A 24,232-nucleotide genomic window follows, 5' to 3' on the forward strand; every position below is an offset into this window, starting at 1 on the left:
ACCTGAGGATGAGCTTCCCGGCCTTGCCGTGCAGGACTTTGACCTAGCCCACTTTCTCTGTTACTTTTCTCACCTTGTCTGTTGTCCTGAGGCTAAAATAGGACCATGGGGACCCAGGTCAGGTTCCAGACTCCCTCCACCGCCTTCTGGAGCCAGGGAGTGGTTGGTGAAAGGGGGAGGCCAGTTGGAAAACAAACAGGTTGTCAGAGGGTTGAGTGATTGGAGCCCACTTACCCTATTTGAGGGGCCAGGAATGGTTGGGGAGGAAGAGGAAGAGGAAGAAGTAGGAGGTAGGGAAAGGGGGAGGAGGCGGAGCTTTGTCACCTGTCACCTGCTCTGGCTGAGCCTAGGGCGGGCATGGGGGGGGGGGACCGGTATAAAGCAGCAGGCGCCTGTGCCTGCTCCACCACACGCTCACTGCCTGCCTGAGTCTGTTCTGCCCCCTCCCCACCACTTGGCCACCACCATGACACCGGACATCCAGGCCCCTTTCTTCTTCCTGCTGCTGCTATTCCTTACAGGTGAGGGGCGCAAGGTGGGGAGGGGGTCTTCCCAGCCCTTCTGTGGGTTTTGCTTCCTGGGAGATGGCATCCAAGAGGCAGAAGTTGCAGACAGGGGTGGCCCAGTCTGTGTCAGAATAAAGAATAAAGGAGTGAGGCCAAGGACAGGCTGAGAAGAGACAGCCCCCCAGGAGAGTGGGTGCCAGGGGCAGGCGAACGTGCTGAAAAGAAGGCTGGAGGGGGTGGGGGTGGAGTCAGGAGAGGTAAATCTTAGGAGTGGAGAAACCCGACAAGCCAGGAGCAGACAGGTATGGGAAGAAGGAGGGAGGCTGCCAGCAGGGAGGGAGGAGGAGGGCTGACCTAGGGGCCACTCCCCAAATCCTCCTGGCATTACGTCTTCAGATGCCAGAGAACGTATTTTCTCCTTGTGCTGATTTGTCCCCCAACCCAACTCTGTAACCTCAACTTCTGACAGCTGCCACCAACCCTACACTAACAATCTTTCTTACAGTCTCTGCTACAGCCGAAAGCACAAGTCCACAGCCTTCGACCAGTGGCACCTCATCTCCGACCACCAGCCCTGCCTCAGGCTCGACTGCCCCCACCAGCCCTGCCTCAACCTCTGCTGCCCCTCCGATCCCCAGTGGTACCTCACCCCGGGCCACCAGTGGCGACTCACCTCCGACCACCAGCCCTGCCTCAGGCTCGGCTGCCCCCACCAGCCCTGCCTCAACCTCTGCTGCCCCCACCAGCCCTGCCTCAGGCTCAACTGCCCCTCCGATCTCCAGTGGTACCTCACCCCGGGCCACCAGTGGCGACTCACCTCCGACCACCAGCCCTGCCTCAGGCTCGGCTGCCCCCACCAGCCCTGCCTCAGGCTCGACTGCCCCCACCAGCCCTGCCTCAACCTCTGCTGCCCCTCCGATCCCCAGTGGTACCTCACCCCGGGCCACCAGTGGCGACTCACCTCCGACCACCAGCCCTGCCTCAGGCTCGGCTGCCCCCACCAGCCCTGCCTCGGGCTCGACTGCCCCCACCAGCCCTGCCTCAGGCTCGACTGCCCCCACCAGCCCTGCCTCAACCTCTGCTGCCCCTCCGATCCCCAGTGGTACCTCACCCCGGGCCACCAGTGGCGACTCACCTCCGACCACCAGCCCTGCCTCAGACTCGGCTGCCCCCACCAGCCCTGCCTCAGGCTCGGCTGCCCCCACCAGCCCTGCCTCAACCTCTGCTGCCCCTCCGATCCCCAGTGGTACCTCACCCCGGGCCACCAGTGGCGACTCACCTCCGACCACCAGCCCTGCCTCAGGCTCGGCTGCCCCCACCAGCCCTGCCTCAACCTCTGCTGCCCCCACCAGCCCTGCCTCAGGCTCAACTGCCCCTCCGATCTCCAGTGGTACCTCACCCCGGGCCACCAGTGGCGACTCACCTCCGACCACCAGCCCTGCCTCAGGCTCGGCTGCCCCCACCAGCCCTGCCTCAGGCTCGACTGCCCCCACCAGCCCTGCCTCAACCTCTGCTGCCCCTCCGATCCCCAGTGGTACCTCACCCCGGGCCACCAGTGGCGACTCACCTCCGACCACCAGCCCTGCCTCAGGCTCGGCTGCCCCCACCAGCCCTGCCTCAGGCTCTGCTGCCCCCACCAGCCCTGCCTCAACCTCTGCTGCCCCTCCGATCCCCAGTGGTACCTCACCCCGGGCCACCAGTGGCGACTCACCTCCGACCACCAGCCCTGCCTCAGACTCGGCTGCCCCCACCAGCCCTGCCTCAGGCTCTGCTGCCCCCACCAGCCCTGCCTCAGGCTCGGCTGCCCCCACCAGCCCTGCCTCAGGCTCGACTGCCCCTCCGACCCACAGTGGTACCTCACCCCGGGCCACCAGTGGCAACTCACCTCCGACCACCAGCCCTGCCTCAAGTTCAGTTGTCATTACAGCACATGAGGGCACCTCTTCCAAGATTACCATGACCCAAGCCAGCAAGGGCACTCCATCCTCAGTTCCCAGCTCTTATACTCCCACCGTTTCTGCCAGCCACATTACCAGGACAACCGCCAGCAGCACTAACCAGAGCATAGTACCTCCCTATGCTCCCAACTCCTCCAGTAATAAGACTTCTCAGCAGTTGCCTATTAGGGTCTCCCTGTTCTTCCTGTCTTTTCGCATTACGAACCTCCAGTTTAACTCTTCCCTGGAAAATCCCAGCACCAGCTACTACCAGAAGCTGCAGAGAATCATTTCTGTATTGGTGAGTAGCTGCCTTTCCTCCACTGTGCTCCCCCGAAGCAGCCTTCAGAACTCTTTGAAGACCTTGCATCAAAACTTAGTCCTTTCCCTCTCACCCCAGTTTGTGCAGACTTATAAACAAGAGGATTTTCTGGGCCTCTCAGATATCGAGTTCAGGTACAGTTCTGGGTGTGGACTCTATGTGGGATGGGTGGATGTTGTCTTGACTGTGGGGAGGGGCTGGTGCGCTTGTGGTTGTGGGGGGTGGGGGGTGTGCTGACCCAGAAGCTGGGACCCACAGTTGAGTTGCCTGTTTCTCTCTGACCAGGCCAGGATCTGTGGTGGTAAAATTAACCTTGGTCTTCCGAGAGGGGACCACTGCCCACGACGTGGAGAGACAGTTTGGTCAGCTTGCAGCAGCAGCAGTCAAATGTAACCTGACCATCAGTGGAGTTAGTGGTGAGATCACCTCCCCAGCTGCCAGCCAGCACCACACTGCCCGGGACCCTGTCTCTCTCCAGCATCTAGATTCCTGCTTTTCCTCTTGGCACTCATAAGGGGAGGGTCACCTCCTTTGAGAGACTGCTCTGACCTTTGCTTTTCCTTTTAGTGTGTGATGCATCATTTCCTTCCTCTGCCCAGTCTGGGTCTGGGGTGCCTGGCTGGGGCATTGCCCTTCTGGTACTGGTCTGTGTTCTGGTTGCCCTGGCCATCATTTATCTCATTGCCCTGGTAAGTGCTCAGTCCCCAGCCCTGACCACAGTTCCTCTCCTAGAAGGAACCCCCATGCCCCGCATTACCTCCTATCTCCCCAGGTTGTGTGTCAGTGCAGACAAAAGAACGATGGGCAGCTGGACCTCTTTCCAATCCAAGATGCCTACCATCCTATGAGCGAGTACCCCACCTACCACACCCATGGGCGCTATGTGCCCCCTGGCAGTACCAAACGGAGCCCCTTTGAGGAGGTGAGGATGGCGGAGGGAGGCAGAGGCTTTGGCTGGCAGGGATTCTGAAAGAGTGCTGGGAAGCCCAAAGAACTTAGAAGAGGTGAGAGTGACAGTAGGCAGTGAGGGCCTGACAAGGCTGGGGTTGTGGAGGTCAGGTGAGTTCTGGGGGAAAGGCCTTGGGAAGAGCCCATGGAAGAAGGGGGACCTCAGTAGGGGGTGCCCCCACTACCAGCACTCCCAGAAGAGCATTCACTGCTCCGCTGAACTGGTGCCAGGGCTGTTCACTGGGATGCCCAGAGGCGAAATGAGTGGGGCACTGCGCCCAGGGGAGCCCTTCATGGAAGGAGCACCTGTGCCCCAGCTTGTCTCCTAAGAATGGAGGGTAGATTGAGACAGGCTAGTGGGGAGGAGGGGTCTCTGAATTGGGGAAGAAGTCTCACCAAGCCAGGTGAGCCTGGGTGCCGGGTGAGGGGGAGGTTCTTGGGAATCTCCGGAGAAGCACAGACCCCTCCTCCCTCTTTCTTCCTTTCTCTCCAGGACCTAGTAAATAATTACTTGGCCACCTGGGGCTGGAAAGCCACTCCAAGTGGGGGAGGGGAGAGGAGTTTCCTTTTCTTGACCCCATTTTTCCTCCCCCTGGGGACTTCCTTCTTCCAGTTTTACAGACACACACACACCTCCTTGGGCTGGAGGAGCAGAGAATGGAGGGAAAAGGGGGCAGGAGGGGAAAGCAGGGGGAGCTGATGAGAGCCAAGGGGAGGGAGGGAAGGGGAGCTCGAGGAGGAGCGGCCCTGTTTACAGTCACCTGGCTGCCGGTGGTGACCTGCAGGTGCTCTCTCCAAATTAACCCTTTGAGAGCTAGTCAGGCGCCTGGACCATTCACCCCAGCCACAGGGTGCCATCCAGGGGCCTTGGGGAGGAAGCTTCTCCCAGGAAAGCTTCTGCCCCTCACCCTGGATCCCTTCTCCCCCTACCTAGGTTTCTGCAGGCAACGGTGGCAGCACTCTCTCTTACGCGAACCTGGCAGCCACTTCCGCCAACTTGTAGGGGCACGTTGCCTGCTGAGCATCCAACCAGCGCCAACTGCCTCCCTGGGTTTCTTCACTGCTGCAGCCCCCGCCTTGCCCCCAACTCTGTTCTGGGCTGGTGAGCTGGGCGTTCAGGCGGGCTGCCCACAGTCTCCCTCACCTATCTTAGCCCTGGCGAAGCCCATCCGAGCCCCTGGGGACAAGCCTGAGGCAGTGGCTCCCAGGAGGACTGGCCCAGACACCTCAGAGATGGGAGTGGGAACCTGAACATGGCTGAATAAAACTCGGGCCTCCTCTGCGCTGACCGCCAACTTTTTTTTTTTTTTTTTTTCGGTACGCGGGCCTCTCACTGTTGTGGCCTCTCCCGTTGTGGAGCACAGGCTCTGGACGCGCAGGCTCAGCGGCCATGGCTTACGGGTCCAGCCGCTCCGCGGCATGTGGGATCTTCCCGGACCGGGGCACGAACCCGTGTCCCCTGCATCGGCAGGCGGACTCTTAACCACTGCACCACCAGGGAAGCCCAACCGCCACGCCAACTTTTGATCTGACTTCTGTGACCTGTTGATAGAGGGGCTGTCAAAATGTGTGTGAGGGGGTCTGGAAGAGACCTTGGGAAAGGAGAGGGAGGAAGGAAGGCCAGAGGGAGAGGGGTTCACTTGAGAAGTAGGTGACATCGGGGCGCAGGAGTGCTTGGTGGAAGAACTCGAGTCACCTGTCACCTCTCCTGCATGGCTGGCGGCGCAAGAGGAAGGAGGAAACGAAACCCAGCGGCTCCATCGGCCAGCGTGACCCGGCTCCGCCCGCACGCCCGCCCCTGGCTCTCCCTTTTCCTCGGGCCTGGTTTTCACTCCCGCGCCCTCCTCTCCCCTGGGCGCGGTGGCCCCAGGCGGCTCTATTCTTAGCTGTCCGGGTGTGAAGTAAGTCCTCGGGCGGCGATAACAGCTGCAGAGTCAACAGGGCCACGATAAAGCTCCATGTAATATCCGGGGACTGGCACCGGACCCGGGCCCCTCCCTGGCCGCCCCGCCCGTCTCTGGCTCTGGGGTTGGCTACCCAGCACCCCGGGAATGGGGAAGTCGTTCTGGTTCCCTGATCCCTTTGGGCCCAGGCACGGGGCCCGCCCCCTCAATCGCATTCCCACAGAGCCTGGCGCCGCCGCCCGGACGCCCCGTCGCGGGGCTGACGCAAACAGCCCCCGGAGCGAGGCGCCCCCTGGCGGCCACGATTGGCTCGGGCCTGGGCTGGGTACAGGTGTGGCAGAAGGCGGGGAAGCGACGGGCTTGGGGACCTCCTTCCCTCATGCGCCAGATCCACCGTGCACCCCTGCTCTGAGTTATAGCAGGGAACCCTCGATTCCCCCCCCCACGCCCCGCCCCGCCTGCCACGTCCAACACAGAAACTAAGAGGAATGGGCTCAGGGAAGGCAAAGACATCACAGGAAGGCCTGGCATCACAGTTTATTGTTTATAAACCATGAAAATAACAGCTGTTGCTTGACATAGGCCTAGCAGTGCTCACCGCAGGGGGAGGCAACAGCGGGCACCAGAGGCCTTGCCAGGCCCAACCCAATGGGGACACTCAACCTCAGCTGGCTCCCCAAGGGAGACTTGGCACGTTGGCGTGGGTGCAGGACAGGTAAAGCATGCAAGAGGGAGTTAAGAGGCATGCGGCTGGGGGTACAGGGACCCAAATAAATAAAGCAGGATGATAGGGTCCCTTTCCCCTCACCAGGGAGTGCCTGGGCAGTGTCCAGCCAAAAAGCCTGCACGCCCCAAAGCTGTAGTTCAGCATGGATGAGTCAGGGAGCTTGGCAGGGCAGAGGGCAGAGCTGGGGAGCATGCCCAGTGTTCCAGGTGCCTTCCCTCCCAATCAGCCTGGGGAGGAGCACAGGGCAGGGATGGGGAAGGGGCTGTCTCCATGACTCGGGTAAGATGCCAAGGGCAGGTCACGGGGCAGACATGGGAGTGGGAGCCTGGATTAACAGGCAGTGGAGAGAATGGGGGACATCCAGAGAGGCGAGCAGAGAAGAGTCCCTTGGTCAAGAGAAGGCCCTGGGAAGACACAGACATAGGGGAAGGGACAGGACCACATGGCAGGAAGAGTTTGAGGGAGAAGCTTCGGGAGGAATAACCCAGCTTCAGGAGGCTTGGAAGGCCAGGGCCCAGGAGAGGCCCGGAAGGGTCAGTCCAGCTTGGCAAAGCCCCCAATGGTGACCTTCCTCTCGGGCTTAGTGCCCACGGGCTCCTGTAGCTGTACTGCACCACCCCCAATAAAACAAAAGGCAGGGCACACAGGTCCCGAGCAGTCCAGGGGGCACTCCAGGAGCCCTCGGAAGGACACAGCATCCAGGAAGGAAACCCGACCCCGCTCGTAGTCCAGGCAGATGCCCAGGCGGGGCGGCAGGGGCACTGTGCAGCTGGCCGCCGGGCCATCCCTCCCTGTCAGCCCTGCATTTGAGCTGGCCCCAGCCCCCAGCAGGATCTTGCCCATGCCAATGGTTAGGAAAGCGAAGGGTGGCGACGCCTCCACTGTGGCATCCTCGGCACCGCTGTCATGCCCACTGTCCGGGTCGTACCTGCAGGGGTGGGCGTTGGGTAGGAGGACGTTGGGGGGTGGAGTAAGTGTGTGGGGGAGGGGGTACCAGAGGGCTGAGATGTTGGAAGGATGGAATGTTGGGGAGCAAGTGGTTCAAAGGATTCATCTGGGGTGCTTCCTTGGTGGCACAGTGGTTAAGGATCTGCCTGCCAATGCAGGGGACACGGGTTCGAGCCCTGGTCCAGGAGGATCCCACATGCCGCGGAGCAACTAAGCCCGTGCGCCACAACTACTGAAGCCCGCGCCGCGTAGATCCCGTGCTCCGCAACAACAGAAGCCACCACAGTGAGAAGGCCCGCGCACCGCAACGAAGAGTAGCCCCCAGCTCGACGCAACTAGAGAAAGCCCACGCAGCAGTGAAGACCCAAGGCAGCCAAAAATGAAAAAAATGAAAAAATAAATAGAAAAAAAAGGATTGATTCTGGGCATTGAGAAGAAAACATGTTGAAGAGACAGGGGTTAGAATATAGGGCTGGGGGTTTGGTTTGGTAGGAAAGGGGTGTTGAAAGGAAAGCACATTGGCCAGAGAGGTGGGGGGAGGAGAAGAAAGACAGGGTATTGCTAAAGCACATTGAAGGAATGCAGAGCTTCCAACACAGGAAGGTGGTGAGGAAATGGTGCTGGGATATCATGCTGAGAGAGCATTTTGAGGGTTAGAGAATCTTGGAAGGGTGAAGGGTTAGTGACTAAGGTACTGGGGAGAGGGGGAGAGCAGAGAAAGGAAGCTGGGAAGGTGGATGTTGGGAGAGAGATGAGGGCGGATCAGTGCCTTAGATGAAGGATGTTAGAGGAATGCAGGGTTTTGGGGACCATAGGGTTAAGAGGGAATTGGTGTCGAAAAGAAGGCATTTTAAAGAAATGGGGTACTGGGGGATAGAGTGCTGGGGAGGAAGGGGTCAGGGAGAAAAGTATGTGTGGGTGGGTGTTAAACAGGATGTTGTGGATGAGACGATACGGAGATGGAAAGTTGAAGGGAAGAATTTTAGGATGTTGAGAAAAGATGTGGGTGAAGGAGGTACTGGAGGGAAAAGGCTTTGTGGAGAAAGGATGTTGGAAATGGGGTGTTAGGGAGAAAGGACACGGAGACTTGGAGAGATGGTGTTTTAGCCTGAGTGACAGATGGAGGGAAGTGGAGATGGCTCCCTTTACTATTGTCCCTTTCCCCAGCCACTCCGAATATCAGTCCACAAAGCTCCTTCACTGAGCCCACATTTCTCCAGACCACAGCCACCCCCACAGCCTGGCTCTTATTACTTCCTCCTAATCTCCACCCAGCTCCATCCCAGCAAGTGTGTCCTCCCCTTGCACACCCCCGGCCCGTCCCCAGCTCCCCCACCCAGGTCCCCAAACCCCCATCCCTTCCAGAGAGGCCTGACCTGGGGCTGATCACATCGGGGGCACCCTGGAAGCTTTCCTGAAGCTTGCTCTCCAGCCCGACGCCCACCTTCACCAAGTAGGAGGCTGGGTCTACGGCGCAGGCCCAGTAGCTGCGGCCCTGGGTCACAGCCACATCGCCCAGGACCACATCCACGCTCAGGTGGCAGCCCGTCAGTAGCCGCTCAGCAGCCAGCAGCAGGGGCAGCCCTGGAACACTCCGCACCGCTCGCTGGTCCTTGCTGATGGCCAGCCGCTCTCGGCTTGTGCCCCAGCGGCCGTCGAGGAAGAAGTGCAGGACTGGAGTTGGGGAGGGTTGAGACAGAAGGAAGGACTTCAGGGACAAACACTGGCACTGGGGGGACCTTGAGGTGTTAGCACGAGACACTGGGAGATTTCAGAACATGGAACGAGTTGCCAAGGGATGGGCAGGGGGCTCTGGGGAACAGGGCCTGGAGAACTGGAATGGGGAGCATAGGAAAAAAGAAGGGGCATCCCATCCCAAGTGGGCATGGGACCACAGGAAGAGTTTTAGTGATGATCAGTGGGCACAGAAATCAGTCTCCCAGACCCAGCTGACTCGCTATGCTGCCTCCCACCCCTTTCCCACGGCTGCGCCATGGAGGGTCCCCACTGCTGTCCATTCCACCTGGTGACATCCCACCACCATCCACCTGCACTTTCCAGCCCGCGCTCTGATGCTCTTACCTGGCTCTTACACTTAACCCCTAACTCTTCTGCCCCCTACTTGGGTGGCGATGTTTCTCTATTATGCCTACACCCCGGAGTCCCCACTATTTTCTGGAGAGTCACATTACCAACATTTATTGAGCCCTTACCATGAGCCAAAAACTCAGCTAAGCCCTTACACGTTATCATCTCACTTAATTCTCACAACAACCTTATGAGATAAGTATTGTTACTATCCCTACAGAAGAGGAACTTGAAGTTCAGGGAGGGTGAATAACCTGCGTAAAGAGAGGCAGAGCTGGGATTTGAACTCAGGCAGTCTCGCTTCAGAGCTAGTGAGAGTGATGCACTGGGTTATGCCATCTCCCCGGGGCCCACCCAGCACCAGCTGTCAGTGCCTGGGTCCCAAGTGTACCCTGTGCCCACTCACCGGGCGCTGGGGGCGTGTGCAGGTGCACATCTTCACTGTACTCGCCGTAGCCGGCCTTGTTGCAGCCACGGACACGCAGCACGTACACAGAGCCTGTGTCAGGGTTCTCAAGCAGGGCGCTGGTGCCCCTCACCTCTTCCCGCCGCTGCCAGCGGGTGGGGCCCGGCTGGGCCGGCACATCCGTGCGCCGGAACTCAATGGTGTAGTGCCAGGCAGGTGGTGAGTGGGGGGGCAGCCTCCAGCACAGGAAGATCTGGTCGTAGGCAAAGGTGCGCTGGGTGTCAATGACCGGAGCCTCGGGCACTGTTGGAAGAGACAGCGGGGGTCAGTCAGGGCCTGGCCGCGGGCCTGGCATGGAGGGCGAGCAGGAAAAGGGAAAGCAGCGGGAGCCGGGGGGGTGAGTGTGAGTGAGAGGGATCTGCAGGAGACACCTGTCTGGGCCCTGGGCAGGGATGGGCAGGGCAGAGCCCACGGGAGAAGGAGAGACAGGAGGCCTGATGCCAGTCCCGGTCTGCCACTCCTTTGCTCTGGCCTTATGCCAGTCACGTCCCCTTTCTGGGCCTCAGTTTCCTCCTCTGTCAAATGAGGGTATGAGATCACATGGTGTCCCTTCTTTCTACGACCCTTTTAATTCTATGAATAAAGAGGAGCCCCGGGGAAAGGCAGGCAACGGCCACTGAAGCCCAGGCAAGAGGGCACTGAACAGGAAGGAGGGAACCGAGTGGGAGGGAGATAGAGGCAAGAGTCAGCAAGACAGAAAATAGGGGACAACAGAGGGCAAGCAAAAGCTTGATGGCAGGGGACAAGGTCGGGGGGAAGAGAAGGAAAGTCTAGAGGGCAAAGGTCAGAAGGACAAAAGGTCAGAAAGGCAAGGATTAAGAAAGGAAGGCGTAAGAGAGACAGAGGGCACTGGTCAGGGGAGAGGAAGGCGGGGATGGGGTCTGGTCAGGGCAGGAAAGAGAAGGAAGCCATGAGTGGGTAGCCGGGCTGTGTGGGAGTGGCAGGGCAGGGCAGGGGGCCTGGTGGGGGGCAGGACCCCTGGGGCAGGGCCGCTGACTTGCCTGGGGTGCTCCGGAGCAGAGTCCGCGGTGGCCACAGCCTACAAACAAAGAGAGGGAGAAGCGGCGCTGAGCGCGGTGGGACGGTGTGCTTAGGTGGGGTGGGCTAGGTGGGCAGGGCGGCTGGCCAGGCCAGGCAGGAGGCTGGGGAGTTCCCCGGCGGGCGTTGCCCCCCGGGCCCGCTGCTGGGGAGGAAGGGAGGAAGGCTCTAACTGGGCACGGGGCCTGGCCATCTCCTCACCTCGCAGGAAGTTAAGCTCTGTCAGCAGCTTCATCTCACGCCCCACGTCCAGCTGGCAATGGCGGAAGGAGGAGCTGGCAGCTGGCCGGAACATCTGGAGGGCCTCCGTAGCTCGGGCAATCCTGGGACGGGGGCAGGCCAGGGTCAGGCACTGCCATCTGGGCAGCCACCTCTCCCCTTGATTCTGCCTCGCCTGCCCCTAGAGCCTTGGTATCTGCTGGGGCCTTCTTCCCTGTCCATTCGGGCAAACTGCTATCAGTGTGGCCTGGTGAAAATCCTCAGGACCCAGCTCTCCATCAGGCAGTGCTCTCGACATTGCCTTATGCATGGACTACACCCACGACTGCCCCTACCCCGCAGGAGGCCGTGCCCCTGAGTACCTGTTGTGCAGCTGTTTGGCTGCTTGCACAAAGCAAGGCTGGTCTGTTTCCTTAAGCACCTCCTGAGCGTAGCCCACCAGACCTGAGCCATCCAGCAGGCTCCGGTGCTCCTGGATCTGGGCGCTGAGACGGGCCAGCCGCTCCTGCTGGCACTCCTCAATGGCCTGAAGCAGCGATGCCCGCCTCTCCTCCAGCACAGCCCCCAGCCCCCGCACCAGCTGGGACACCTCCTCCTTGGCCTGCTGACCACTCACCTGCCCAGAGAGCAACACTTACTATCTTCTTCTTGAAGGCAGCACCTGCACTAAACTCCCGGGGCACCATGCCATGGCTAGGATCACAAAGGATCTGGGGAAATCCTACCTACCCATTCTAATAGGGCCAGGTTCATGGCTCCAAAGGCTCCTGTACACCCAGATGGGCTCAACTCCTGACCATTTGTGCTAACCTTGCGGGATGCCCACACCATAATCAATCCTGATCCCTTAAGGACTCCCCCAGATGAGAGGCCATGACTACGCGAACGTCCACCTGTACTGTACTAACATCTTCCAGCATCTGTGCCATCCTTATCGCCCATCCACATATCAGCTGATTCAAGCAATCTGGCAAAAGGTATCAGAGCCATCGCCTCACCCTCCCTGGTCCAGGGCTGTGCAGCATCCTCAGCAGGCAGCTGAGCCTGAGGGCATCTGAGCTCCATCCCTGGGGCTTGCTCTCCCTCTCCTGGGTGATAGACACCCTGTCTCCACTGTAGCCTTGGGTACCACCTGGCCTGGGGCACTGTTGTTCCTGATGACCTGGTTTAACCAGAACCTCGACATATCCACGGACCCTACGTGGGCTTCCTGAGCTTGCAACCAGGTGATCAGGCTGTGCGCATCCATACCCCCTTCCTGCTCCCACTCCCAGGCAGGGCCCAGGGCCCACCTCCACGCCCTCCCTCACCTCAGTGTGCCTCACGGTCTCCTCCAGCTCACAGATCTGGGTCTGTACTGTGTCCTGGTTTCCCAGGATGTATGTCAGGCTCTTTGTCAGCTTGTCCTGAGGGGGAAGAAAGAGGTGGGCATCACACCCGGCTCCAAAGAAGCCAGCAGTTCAGAGGAGGTGTGAGAGGGTGTGAGTGTGGGTCAGCACTGGGGCAGAGTGAGGCGGGGTCCTCACCTTGAGGGCCTGGTAGGCACTGAGCACAGGTGTGATCTTGTGGCCGCTGTGGGTGCGTCGCACACGGCAAAGTTGGCATACCAGTCGTTGGCAGGTCTTGCAGTAGTGGGTCACCTCTTCTTTGTGATCTGGGCACATCAGGCCCTAGGGACAGAAAGAGCAATGAGACAGTCAGCCAATGGTGTGTGTAAGGGTGCTGACCTACCACAGAGCAGTTTGGTGCCCTCCCTCTGCTGGCCCAATGTGGGTGGAGAGGAGTTCAGCTGGTGGTGCTCCATGGTGCCACCTGGTGGTACACCCTGGCATCAAGGAGAGCCTTTCCTGCAAGCTCCAGGCATTAGCCTTGCTTCTCCCTTCATTTACCTCACAGAAATGTGTGGTAATAACAAGAATGATGGTAATCTTAGCCTTGTGTTTAATAATTAGCCTTGGCCATCTTGTTTACTGCTGTAGCCCCAACGCCTAGAATAGCACCAGGCACACAGGTGCTTGATAAATATTTGTTCAATGAATGAATGCATAACAGACCGGTTTAGTGTATAAATAACCTTCACAAACATTATCTCAGTGATCCTTTCAACAACCCTGCAAGCACAGATATTGCAGGGCAGATATTATAATCCTCATTCAGCAGATGAGATGGAGGCTCAAAGACGTTCAAAGATTTGTCCAGTGCCCTTTTGTTACAGAAAAAGGAGCTCGGCAATGGCAACTCCCTGGCCGTCTCCTTTTGGAAGCCCACAGTGCTGGGCACGCCCTCCCACCAAGCACCACCATGCCCCTCCCTTCCCAGGCCCCGCAAGGGCTGGCTCACCTTGGGGCGGAAGGAGAGGGTGGGCAGGGTGGGCTCATGTTGGGCCTTCTGGGTGCCCCAGGGGTGGAAGAGCTTGAAGCATTCGTTGCAGAAGGTGGCGCGGCACTCAGTGCAGCCCTTGGTGGCCTCTAGTGGCGGGGGCTTGCACAGCTGGCACAGGATGGCGCCACCCACACTCACACTCTGGCGGTACCGCTCCACCACACGCTCCAGGGTCAGGTTCCGGAACAGCCCTGCCAAGCCCCGCTCCCCCAGCTCCACATCGCCCTGGCAGGCTGGGCACGGAAACATGATCACCTGAGGGTGCAGAGCACCTCGCTTCCTCCCGGGGTATGTCCCAAAGCCTGTGGATGGGCCGGGAAGTAGGGAGGTGAAAATTATAGCTGGCTCAGAGTGGGGGAAGTCTTTTCAATTAAAAAATTAATTTCTATTGTGCCAGAGCGCAGCTCTCGTTAGAGCCTGGATGGGCAGTATCTCCACCCCCTGAAAAACAGACAAATGCCCTTGGCCAGTGATGGACCCCTTCCATCTTCCTGATGGACATGCCAGCATCCCCACCCCCCACCCCACAGGTGCCAGCCCCACCTGACTTAAGCAGTCGGTCCAAGCGGTCTGGCTTGGGGAGAGTTCTGCGGGAGAGGCGGGGACTTCGGGTAGAAGGGGTGGAGGCAGGAGAGGTGGGCTCAGAGCTGGGGTCCCCACCATGGCCTACGTAGCCCTGCTGGCCCAGCACCTCCCGGGCACAGGCCTGGCATACATTGTGGGTACAGGGCAGCACCAGTGGCTGCTTGTACATCTCTTGACACACTGGGCACAGCAGTTCCTTCTCCATGTTCTTCATGCTCGTCTGTGGAGGGACCAGGAGGTTGGATCAGAGCTTGGACACCTGGGCATATCTCAACAGCCCCTCAACTGCCCCTTAAAGACCTAAAGGGTCTCAGGAATGGACAAGTACAAGGGACCAGACAAGCTATGGATTTTCTCCAGCACAAGCTTTGGCCTGGTTCACAGACCTTCTCAGCTCCCTGTCTCTTGCTTCTGTTTCACTCCTGCAGAGCTACAGACCTGAGGAGGAGGGATGGTTGGAGCTCGGGTCACCCCAGCCTCAAGCCCCACCTCCTTCACTGTCCCAGTCCCAGCCGGACCTGCAGCCCCTCTCACCTGGCGTTTGCCCCTATCCGCCCATATCCGGGCCGCCGGCCCCAGGCACATCTCTCAAGGATACAGCCCATTCAGCAGCTCGGTGCGGACCCCCGCCCGCTTCTCTGGCACTCCCCTGCCCCCCCTCCCCCGCGTGACTCCTCCCTAAAGCCAGGCTCTCTCCATCCTCCTGCTCACCCAGTCTGTCCTCCTGCCGCGGCTCCAGCCTGCAGCCGCCCTCGGCTCCATTCCCCATCACTAACCCATCCGGCTCCTCCTAACCCATTCCCTTTTGCCCCCCACCATCCGGCCCTCCAGCTCTCTTCCCCGGCGTAACCCGGCCTGCCGCAACCCCCTCCCCAAGCAAGGGGGAAAGGAGCGCCCCGCCTACTTGCCCCCTCCCCACCGGAAGTACCCCTCCCTTTTTTGGTGGCGGGGGTCCTCAAGCTATGCCCCACCCCCACACCTCACCTTGGTCCCTCTCTTCGCAGCCATCCCGGTCAGGGGCGCAGCTGACACAAAGGAGGGAGGGACACGGAGGGAGGGGGAAGGAAGTGGTTGGGGGGAGCAAAGCTGGCACCGCCCCTGGGAGAGCCGGGCCCGGGTTGCCATGACAACCGAAGGCTCAGAGGCAGCCCTGAGTGGGGGTGCAGTGGGGTGGGGTCTTGCGGAGGGGCTCAAATTGGGAACTGCACCGTGGGGCGGCCCTTTCCTCGCCCCCCCACCTGTTCTCAGTTTTCTTGGAATATATCCAAGCTCACTCACGCCCCCTCCTCATAGCATAGCCCCGTTGCCCTGCAGCCCCAGCCCCGGTGCACGGCTGGAGGCTACCCCAAGCCACCCGCTGCGTCCGGGTAGCTACATGTTCCTCACACCCCAGCGGATGGACGCCTTCACGGCATTCACTTCCCGGCTGCCCCCGGGATTACCCTCTCATACCTGCATCCCGACCCTCCCAGTCCTTTCTGCCATCACCCGCCCCCTGTCTACATCCCAGCATCTTGCGGGACCCCCACCTGTTCGAGGTCCCGGCTTGCCCGGGACCCCTATTCTCCCCCTCCCCTTCCCCTCGACCCCACCTTAACTCACACTGATGCGGACCAGTGCATCCATGATGGAAGTGAAGGCCTGCATATCCTCACCCTCAGCCATGGCCCTACCATGCCCGCCCGCCCCCGTGTGCCCGATCCCGGCTGCGGCTGCGAACCCCGAGCTTAATGCAGGAGCCCGGTGGGGATGTGGGGAGGGGTGGGGTGAGATGTCACTGCGCATGCTCCAGGGACCAGCCTCGAGCGGCGCTGGTCGAGGTAGGAGGTGGGAAATAGTTTTTCCCACGTGGTTCTCAGAAGGCTGTCGGGTCGGGGGGGTGGGGGTGGTGGTGGGGTGGGGTTGGCTGGGTAACATGGAATCGTATTTGAGGGGGAGCCATTTCTTATGTTCGAATTCTTCATTGGCTTCTAATCTTACTCACATAAAGCAGAAGGATAGTTTCAGAGAAAGATGGGCTCCAGCATGCAAGGACTAGATTTTGGTTTGGGCAAGAGTCCAGGGGAGATATCAAGGCAATGATCATGGGGCAGGTGGTCTTGAGGAACAGGCACTAAAGCTGACATAACTGACAAAGAAGACAGAAGTGGGCTAGAGGCTATAGTCCATGGGCACAGTGACTTGAAGAGTTAAGTGCAGCTTGCACTGAGAGGCAGCAGATGCTCTGGATGCGGGGAAGGGCGGGGGACGAGGGTGGTGGCCAAGGACGCTCTTGGACGCAATATTTCCTCCCTTCAGGAAGAGGGCGCTGCATTCAGGCGCCGAGAGGGAGAAAGAGGAAGACGTGGGGGAGAAGCAAGTCCACGTCGGGGGCTGACGCATGCGCACAGCCAACCGTGCCCGGTTCGGCTCTCCTCTTGTACAGAGGCGCGGATTGGACCCGAGGGCAGGGCATGATGGGTAACAGGACCAGCGGGGTCCCCCACCGGGCGGACTAGGAGGGGGTCGGATTTGGGCGGGTCAGCTTTCGCGGTCCTCTCTCCGCAGAACTGACGTGTCCTGGGTTCCAGACGACGGGCATTTCCCACGGGGCTGGAGAGTTCGGGGCGTCCGGGACTGAGGAATTCTTGGGGGTTGCCACGGGGTGTGGGGAGTTGGGGAGGGTGGCTGCAGTCCCGGGAGTGCTTGCAGGTGGTTGGGCCCTCGAGTTCCCGGACCTGCCGAATCTGCCTGCGGCTCCTGGAGGGAGGGCTGGGCCTGACTCTGCGTGTCTCCTCCACTCCAGTGGTGGGTACAGGCACCTCGCTGGCGCTCTCCTCCCTCCTGTCCCTGCTGCTCTTCGCCGGGATGCAGATGTACAGCCGCCAGCTGGCCTCCACCGAGTGGCTCACCATCCAGGGCGGCCTGCTTGGTTCCGGCCTTTTCGTCTTCTCTCTCACTGTATCCGTTTTGCGGGGGAGCGGGCAGAGGTGTTTGAGGGTAGGAAGGGTGGTGGGCCACTCAGGCTTGTACCCTTCCCATTAGCCAAACATCTCTGCCCCCATTGCACGTCCTACTCCTTAACTCCCTCAACCCAGGCCTTCAATAATCTGGAGAATCTTGTCTTTGGCAAAGGATTCCAAGCAAAGATCTTCCCCGAGAGTAAGTGAAAATTGGGGGTTGAGTATTTGAACTCTCTCCAGTAACCTCCCCCAACACGGTACTGAATTTCCAGGTGCTTAATCAGTAAAGGTTTTTTAGGAGGAAAAAATATGTGTATTAAGACTGTCTGGAGACAGATGATGGTTTTGGAAGCAGCACTTTATCTAGCTCGCGGAACTGGAGCTAGAAGAGAGGGCCTCTGAAAGCAAGAAACTCAGGTTACTTCCTGGCCAGTTCCCAGGGAAGGTTTGAGGGGAACAGGCACGTTTGGGCCTGTAATGAATACATCCAAGAAGGGATGTTCTTTGTTTCCACCAGAAAAAGAAGAAGAAGGGCCAAATCAGTTGAGGGGTTCCGAGGTGAAATTGACCCAATATTAGTGAATTCTGTTTGAGATGATTGTGAAGAGCCTAAGTGTTAGATACACCAGCTTTCTGTGTCAGCAGGAATCCTGACCAAATTAGAGTCACTGTCAGATTGTTTTCCTTTTGAAACGGTTCTAATCAAGAATTGATGATTCAGTTATTTATGGAGAATTAAGTTCAGAAAGCCAATTAGGCGTCCAGGCCAGATCACCTAAGGGATGCCACATGCCCCAAATGGACAGCAGACGCCACCTCTTGTGACGCCTTCACCTGGTAGAACAAAGACCTGTCACTGTGGCCCTCGTTTCTTTGTCTCCCTTATGTTTTGCTCTTTCCACCTAGGCTTCCGGAGGTCCTTTCGGAGGTCCTTTCGTACAGCAGCTTCAGAACTTCTCTTTGTTAGATTTTATTTCTAAGCGTATTGTCTTCATTTGCTTCTGAAAGAAACCTTTGTAGTGGGGCAAGCTATTAGGCCCTCTTCAGCTGCCCTGCCCTCCCCAGCTGGGCAGGTGGGATTGCCCTTGCTATCTGCCCTCCCACCTTCTCTCTAGTCCTACTCTAGATGTCTTGAGACCCTTTTCTGTCCCCATGGGTGTGTGTACCCAGACACTCTGCTCTCCAACTTATGTCCAGGAACTGAGGCCCTCGACTTCCATAACTAGCCAGCCAGGTTAATGAATTGATCCCCATTGTCTGGCTTCTGTTGCGAAGGCCTTGACTCTCTTCCTCAAATGGGAGCAAGCCTTGCCCTTCAGATTCTGCTGTCACCTTTCCTTTTCCTTTTTATTGGAGGGAATCCAGGATAGAGAAGTTAAGTGATATTTGGGGCAGAGCTGGTAATGAGCATGCATTTCCTACCTCCGTGTCCTGGGCATCAATAAGGCCATCTGAGGTCCTCCTGCTGTTGTCATGCCCTTCCCCTCCAAGCAGTTCCCCCAGGATTCAGAGGGCCCCAGATTTCTTCTAGACTCCACATATGAATGCCTGGTGTTTCCATTCTGACCACCCTCCTTGTCCCCTCTTGCTTCCCCAGTTCTCCTCTGCCTCCTGTTGGCTCTCTTTGCATCTGGCCTCATCCACCGAGTCTGTGTCACCACCTGGTAAGTGCCTGACAGCTGAGTAAGTGGTGTAGCATCCTGTCCTTTGGCACCCGATCCTCCTGTGATGGTTCCAGACTTCCCCATACGTCCCTCCTACTCTGTTCTTCCTCTGTCCCCTTCCCCATTTTCCTAAACCTGATCCTGGATTCTTTCCCTCATGCTGGTATCTGTCTGCTCTAGGAGGCACCAGGCTGGCAGCATGCCCACTCATACCATGACCTTTCTCTTTCACCCTGTAGCTTCATCTTCTCCATGGTTGGTCTGTACTACATCAACAAGATCTCTTCCACTCTGTACCAGGCAACAGCTCCAGTACTCACACCAGCCAAGGTGACGGGCAAGGGCAAAAAGAGAAACTGACCCTAAATGTTTAATAAAGTTGATTCTTTGTAGCTCTGTAAGCTGTGATATGCTGTGGGCCTCTCCTGCCCATCGCTGCATGGGTGTGCAGAATGTTGGGGCAGATGGGTACTTGCTGTTTTCAGACCTTGAGGATGGTGGGGTTTCCTTCCTCCAAGGTTCATTTTTACCAAATATTTATTGAGTGCCATCAGTGCCAGGCACTGGAGTGGCATATACTTGTGTGAGAGTCTCATGGAAGAAAAGTGCGTGAATGGGCAGCAGTCTTGCCCTTTGGGAAAAGGGGTAAAGACTGCAGTGCAGGAATGCCTGCCCCTCGGAACTGGAATAGATCTTGGAACAGAGGAGTAAGGGAGGGAAAGGCCCCTCACCCCTGCCCCTCCCCATGGAGTTCCATTTAACCTGTGAGGGCTTCGTTACTCTAGCTCCCCACCCTGAGCAAATGAGCCCCCTGCCCCTTCTGCTCCAGGTCTGCAGGTGGGAATTCCCTACTGATGTTGCCCTCCTGGACCCATCTGTTCTTCAGCATGGATGTCTGCCCGTGTTTAGAAAGACTCCCAGGTTGATCACTGTCCCTATCCTCTTTGGTCTGTGCCTTCATTTTTTCTCCTCTGTCTCATAGCCAAGGAATTAAGAAACTTCCTAAGTTTTAGCAAAGTGTTGAATACATAAAACGATAGGAACAAGGCCACCAACCTTGGAGCCAGCCTTAATGGAAGTGAGGGATGTGACTTCTCAGGTCCTGCTCTGTCCATGCTCTGCCATGAGGAGTGCCTCTCTGTCCAGAGTGTCTGTCCTTTGGGGCACCTAGGCACCGTCCCTCTTGCTGGGTGGTGTGGGCTTTAGGGTGCTTACCGTGCCTTGGTCAGCTTTGTATTCTCCACAGTGCCTGATAATGGGCAGTGAGGACTGGTGGGTTGGTTGAATGAAAGAACCTGTCCTCCTAGAACAGAAAATCCTGTACATGGGATGTGGCTGAGTTTGGGAATGAGACCCAGTGAAGATGAAGAAGTGAGTCAAAGGAGTTCTGGTCAAGAATTAGAGGCCCCCGCCCTGAAACCCCCATTTGTAGCCGGACTCCCTCCCGGACCCTTTCTTCTGTATGCCTAGGCTGAGGGAGTGCTATGCAGTTTACCCACATTGCCTGCAGAGGGCGCCACGAGCTCACATCTTCCTCCAGGAGACTCGCACTACTCCCCTGCCTGTTGGCCCTGAGGGCTGGGAGGGTTGCTGCTGGGTCTCAGGGTTCTTGCTGAGTCTCTCCGGTGGAAACCAGCTCTTGGAGGACCCGAAAGACTGGCCCATTCGGAAGGGCTGAAGCCTGAATCAAGTCTTCTTGCTCTTCCAGTCTGGGAATGGAAGCAAAGAGAGTTCAGTGGAGACCAGAGCCTTCCTGAGGGGGAATGGTAGCTCTAGGCTCCAACTTACCTGGTGATGGTTGGGGGGTTACCGTATGTGGGACCCTTGGGGAGAGGAAAGGTTGTCCAAAATGGGTCCTGGACCTCCGGGGAGGCTGGGTTAGTTCTAGGTCTCGCTTTGTCAAACCTAGACTTTCTCCTGACCTGGAGTGGGAGCAGTGGGCAGAGGGCCAGGCCCCAGCCCAGGTGAGCATAGACACAGCTGGGGGATCTGGCCACCTCAGGGCACCATGCCTTCCATGATAAGAGCTTGTGTGGGGCCAGGTTAGGGGAGGACAGGGGAGAGCCTGAGCAGGTGCCAGGACAATGTCAAGGGATCTGGGCACCTGCTGCCACCCACTACATAGGCATCAGGGACAGTATGTGGCCAGGAATAATGACCCCCTGCTCAGGGAATGGGTGCCTTTACCAGGCAGGTTGGTGCTGACCTCAGCTCTCCACCCAGCCTATCCCTGGGGTGCCTAGCTGCCGGCTGCCTCCACCTGACCTAGCAATTAACCCTGGGAAGGGTATCCCAGACACCAAACACCATCATTAATTAAGGGGGGGGGTTCCCTGGTGGCATAGTCTTTGGGAGTCCGCCTGCCTATGCAGGGGACGCGGGTTCGTGCCCTGGTCCGGGAGGATCCCACATGCCGCGGAGCGGCTGGGCCCGTGAGCCATGGCCGCTGAGCCTGCGCATCCGGAGAGGCCACGGCAGTGAGAGGCCAGCGTACCGCAAAAAAAAAAAAAAAAAAAAGTAAGGGGGCGTGAGGCCATCATGGCTTCTGGAGACCCGAAGGCGAGAAGGGCAAAGGTGTAACCTCTTGGCCGCGGGATGCCTGGGTCTCTGCACCACCCCGGAGGCTGGAGGCCTAGAGGAGAGATGGGCGGTCGCCCCTGGAGGCCAGAGGGAAGCCAGGTGTTTCCTCCTGCTCCCTCACACGTGGCCCTGACACCCGCCAGCGCCCGCTGCCTGCTCCGGAAACAGGAGTAAATAATACAGCGGGAGGGGGCCTTGGATACTAGTGGGGGGTGCTGGCGGGAGAGGGCTCCTGACCCAGAGGTGCGCTTCTTGGGGCAGAAGGTGATGCCACCTAAAAAGACGGTGGTGGGAAGGTGAGATGAGGGGGCTCCCCTGCCCGGGCAGAGGCTGGACTCCTCTCGGGCTGGCACTGACATGAGGGGATGCCTGGCATTTAGGGCATGCCAGAAGGTGCGGGGGCAGGGCAGACAGGGAGGGGGAGTCTACGCCAGGCCTTGGCTCCAGCCCTTTCCGGACCTTATTGTCCTTGGTGAGAACAGGACGCTGTCCCGTTCCCACTGCCCGGCCCCCCAGCTCTGCTCCCCAGGGGCTCGGGAAGGATGTTGGGAAACAAGAGAAGCCAGAGATTGGTAGAGACAGAGATGCTGAGAGACACAGAGACAGATACAAAGGGGAAAGTTTCAGTCAAAAGCAAGTATTGAAGTTCATTGTGAGCTTGAGCCAGCGCTGAGCGCTATGGGAACCGTGAACGAATGGGAAGCTGGAGGCCCTGCCCTCAGGGACCTCTGGACTGGCCTGCCGTGCACACACTCCACCTTGACTTAGGGTTACTCACAGAGCCACCTCCTAAGCAGACAATAGGCAGAACCCCTGTGCGTGCACAGTTGGTGGCACTTAATTGCTTCACCTCAACTACATTCCTTTTCCTCCCTCCCAGCAGGCTGGAAGTTCCTCCGGGGTCAAGGCCAAGATCATGCTCCCAAATCCCACCTCCCGACCCCCTCAGGGCTGAGAGCAAGTTGGCCACCAGAGACTGTACTATAAATGCTATCTGGTTGAGCTCCCACCCTGGCAGAGAGAGAAGCCCCCTAGCTGGCCCTAGAATTAGGCACTGCATTACCTGGGGTGGAGGGCAAAGTGTGAACTGCCTGCCCTGGGGCAGGAAGCAGGCTTTAGAGCTGCCCTCACCCCCACCCCTGCTTCCCCTGGGCCTTGAAGAGCCAGCTATTCCCACCCCAGCCTCCGCATCCCTGGGGGCTCGGGGTGGGCCTCCTTCCTTCCAACTCTCCTACCTGGGCCCACAGTTCTCAGCAACCACTCCCCTGGGAGACAGATCCTCTGAAAAGTGGAGAGAAGTCCAGGTTCCTTCTGTCTACTGAGGTTCCAGATGCACTTCAAAATGAAGAAAAACTGAGACATGTTTGAAATGTGTACACTTGACAAATTAACACTTTTTATGACAAAATGATGATACAATATAATCATGCTAGTCGCAAGGACATCACAGGATTTTTAGAAATGTTTCCCTTCACAGGGAACTGCAGGCCCTACTTTATCTTGTGAAGTTCTATGATAATGGGCATATCAGAGTCATTGTAGGATTCTTTCTACTTTTGTATATGTTTGAAAATTCCACAGTAAAAGTTAAATCATTTGTACTGTAAATCCCTTCTTTCTGTTCTGTGGGAGAGTGACAGTGTGACTGAATGAAACCACACTTGGAGATAACTTCAGAAGCCTACATTTGAGGCCCTGTGTGACAATGAGGCCTGAGCCATATGGCCCTTATGGTCTTGGAGGAGACCTTCTCTGAGAATTCCACTCACCTCAAATAAGTTGGACATGTTTCCCCTTCTTTTAGGCTGAGACACTAACAGAAGGGACTGAAAAGTGGGATTCCCTTCTGCACAGGTCAGGACCCCACAGAAAAACCTCCCACACACCCGCATTCTGGGCCAAGAGTTGCTGTGAGGGCTGCTTCAAGGGAATTTCTGGGACTGAGGTGCATGTATACTGGTGTGTGAAGGCCTAGACTAACCCTCCAGGGAGATCCCTCCCCTTCCTGTTCTCGGCCTCCAGCCCCCATTTCCAGCCTCTGTGACCCGGGCCTTTTTCTGACTCAGACAGCTTCAGGTTCTAGACATATGTGGGGCAGTAGGAAAGAGCCCAGGTCTTGAAATCAGACAGACCTGAGTTCTAGTTTTGGCTCTGACACTTACCAGGTGAGGGTCCTTGGGCAAGCTGAGTGATCTCTCTGCACCTTAAATTCATCATCTGTAAAATGAGGATAATAATACTTGCCTCAAATTGTGGCAAAGAGGATTGGAATTAAATATCAACGTGGAAGAGCCTAGCATAGTGCTTAACCTATTAGGCATTTGACAAATGTCATCTTCTCCCACGTGATAACAACCATGACCTACCTTGCCAGCCAACTTAGTGCTTTACAGATATTCTCAGTTTCAACACTTACATCAACCTTATGAGATTGATATTCTTACTCTGTGTGGTTAATTTTTTTTTTTTTTTGGCGGTACGCGTGCCTCTCACTGTTGTGGCCTCTCCCATTGCGGAGCACAGGCCCCGGACGCGCAGGCTCAGTGGCCATAGCCCACGGGCCCAGCCGCTGCGCGGCATGTGGGATCCTCCCAGACCGGGGCACAAACCCGTGTCCCCTGCATCGGCAGGCGGACTCTCAACCACTGCGCCACCAGGGAAGCCCTGTGTGGTTAATTTTATGTGTCATCTTGGCTGGGCCACATTGCCCGGATATTGGGTCAAACATTACTCTGGATGTTTCTTTTTTTTCATTTTTTGGCCGCACCATGTGGCACGCAAGATCTTGGTTCCCCGACCAGGGATCGAACCCGTGCTCTCTCCAGTGGAAGTGTGGAGTCCTAACCACCGGACCACCAAGAAATTCCCACTCTGGATGTTTCTGTGAGAGGGTTTTTGAATGAGATTTACATTTAAAATAGGAGTAAAGCAGATTGCCCTCCATAATGTGGGTGGGCCTCATCCAATCCACTGAAA

General features: G+C 57.8%; 3 protein-coding genes across 8 annotated transcripts; 2 read left to right on the forward strand and 1 right to left on the reverse strand.

Annotated features, from left to right (window-relative positions):
• The first annotated feature begins 403 nt into the window (after positions 1-403).
• On the forward strand, positions 404-5,157 carry MUC1 (mucin 1, cell surface associated). The gene is made up of 7 exons (XM_070046434.1): positions 404-521; positions 1,012-2,744; positions 2,844-2,899; positions 3,051-3,181; positions 3,333-3,454; positions 3,538-3,687; positions 4,648-5,157. Exons 1-7 carry the CDS (start codon positions 467-469, stop codon positions 4,714-4,716), a joined length of 2,316 nt encoding a protein of 771 aa, XP_069902535.1. The 5' UTR covers positions 404-466; the 3' UTR covers positions 4,717-5,157.
• Positions 5,158-6,144: 987 nt separating this feature from the next.
• TRIM46 (tripartite motif containing 46) lies at positions 6,145-15,836 on the reverse strand. 6 transcript variants are annotated; one of them, XM_060298595.1, is made up of 10 exons: positions 15,663-15,835; positions 14,029-14,290; positions 13,444-13,787; positions 12,630-12,773; positions 12,414-12,509; positions 11,466-11,719; positions 11,086-11,207; positions 9,787-10,089; positions 8,669-8,966; positions 6,145-7,272 (listed from the first exon to the last, which is right to left on the reverse strand). In XM_060298595.1, the coding sequence occupies exons 2-10, from the start codon at positions 14,282-14,284 to the stop codon at positions 6,879-6,881; spliced, it is 2,211 nt and encodes a 736-aa protein (XP_060154578.1). In that variant the 5' UTR covers positions 14,285-14,290; positions 15,663-15,835; the 3' UTR covers positions 6,145-6,878. The 6 variants fall into 6 exon arrangements, with proteins under 6 accessions (XP_060154578.1, XP_030698022.1, XP_060154570.1 ...); XM_030842162.2 differs by having other exon boundaries at positions 15,673-15,834; XM_060298587.1 differs by lacking the exon at positions 15,663-15,835 and adding an exon at positions 15,055-15,113.
• A 599-nt stretch (positions 15,837-16,435) lies between these two features.
• On the forward strand, positions 16,436-19,077 carry KRTCAP2 (keratinocyte associated protein 2). The gene is given in 6 exon segments (XM_030842035.2): positions 16,436-16,485; positions 16,487-16,530; positions 16,856-17,010; positions 17,148-17,211; positions 18,610-18,676; positions 18,916-19,077. Coding segments are annotated over 6 exon segments (486 nt in total). The 5' UTR covers positions 16,436-16,450; the 3' UTR covers positions 19,037-19,077.
• The last annotated feature ends 5,155 nt before the right edge of the window (positions 19,078-24,232 follow it).

The sequence above is a fragment of the Globicephala melas genome, chromosome 1 (genome assembly GCF_963455315.2).
Source record: "Globicephala melas chromosome 1, mGloMel1.2, whole genome shotgun sequence".
In the NCBI taxonomy this organism is placed as follows: domain Eukaryota; kingdom Metazoa; phylum Chordata; class Mammalia; order Artiodactyla; family Delphinidae; genus Globicephala; species Globicephala melas.

Coding starts and splice junctions, on each gene's coding strand:
- MUC1 (XM_070046434.1), top strand. CDS start 467: ATGACACCGGACATCCAGGCCCCTTTCTTCTTCCTGCTGCTGCTATTC. Junction 522..1,011: donor GCTGCTGCTATTCCTTACAG/GTGAGGGGCGCA, acceptor TCTTTCTTACAG/TCTCTGCTACAGCCGAAAGC. Junction 3,455..3,537: donor TCATTTATCTCATTGCCCTG/GTAAGTGCTCAG, acceptor CTATCTCCCCAG/GTTGTGTGTCAGTGCAGACA.
- TRIM46 (XM_030842162.2), bottom strand. CDS start 15,735: ATGGCTGAGGGTGAGGATATGCAGGCCTTCACTTCCATCATGGATGCA. Junction 8,967..9,786: donor GCACACGCCCCCAGCGCCCG/GTGAGTGGGCAC, acceptor CCCCAACTCCAG/TCCTGCACTTCTTCCTCGAC. Junction 7,273..8,668: donor CCCGATGTGATCAGCCCCAG/GTCAGGCCTCTC, acceptor CCACCCCTGCAG/GTACGACCCGGACAGTGGGC.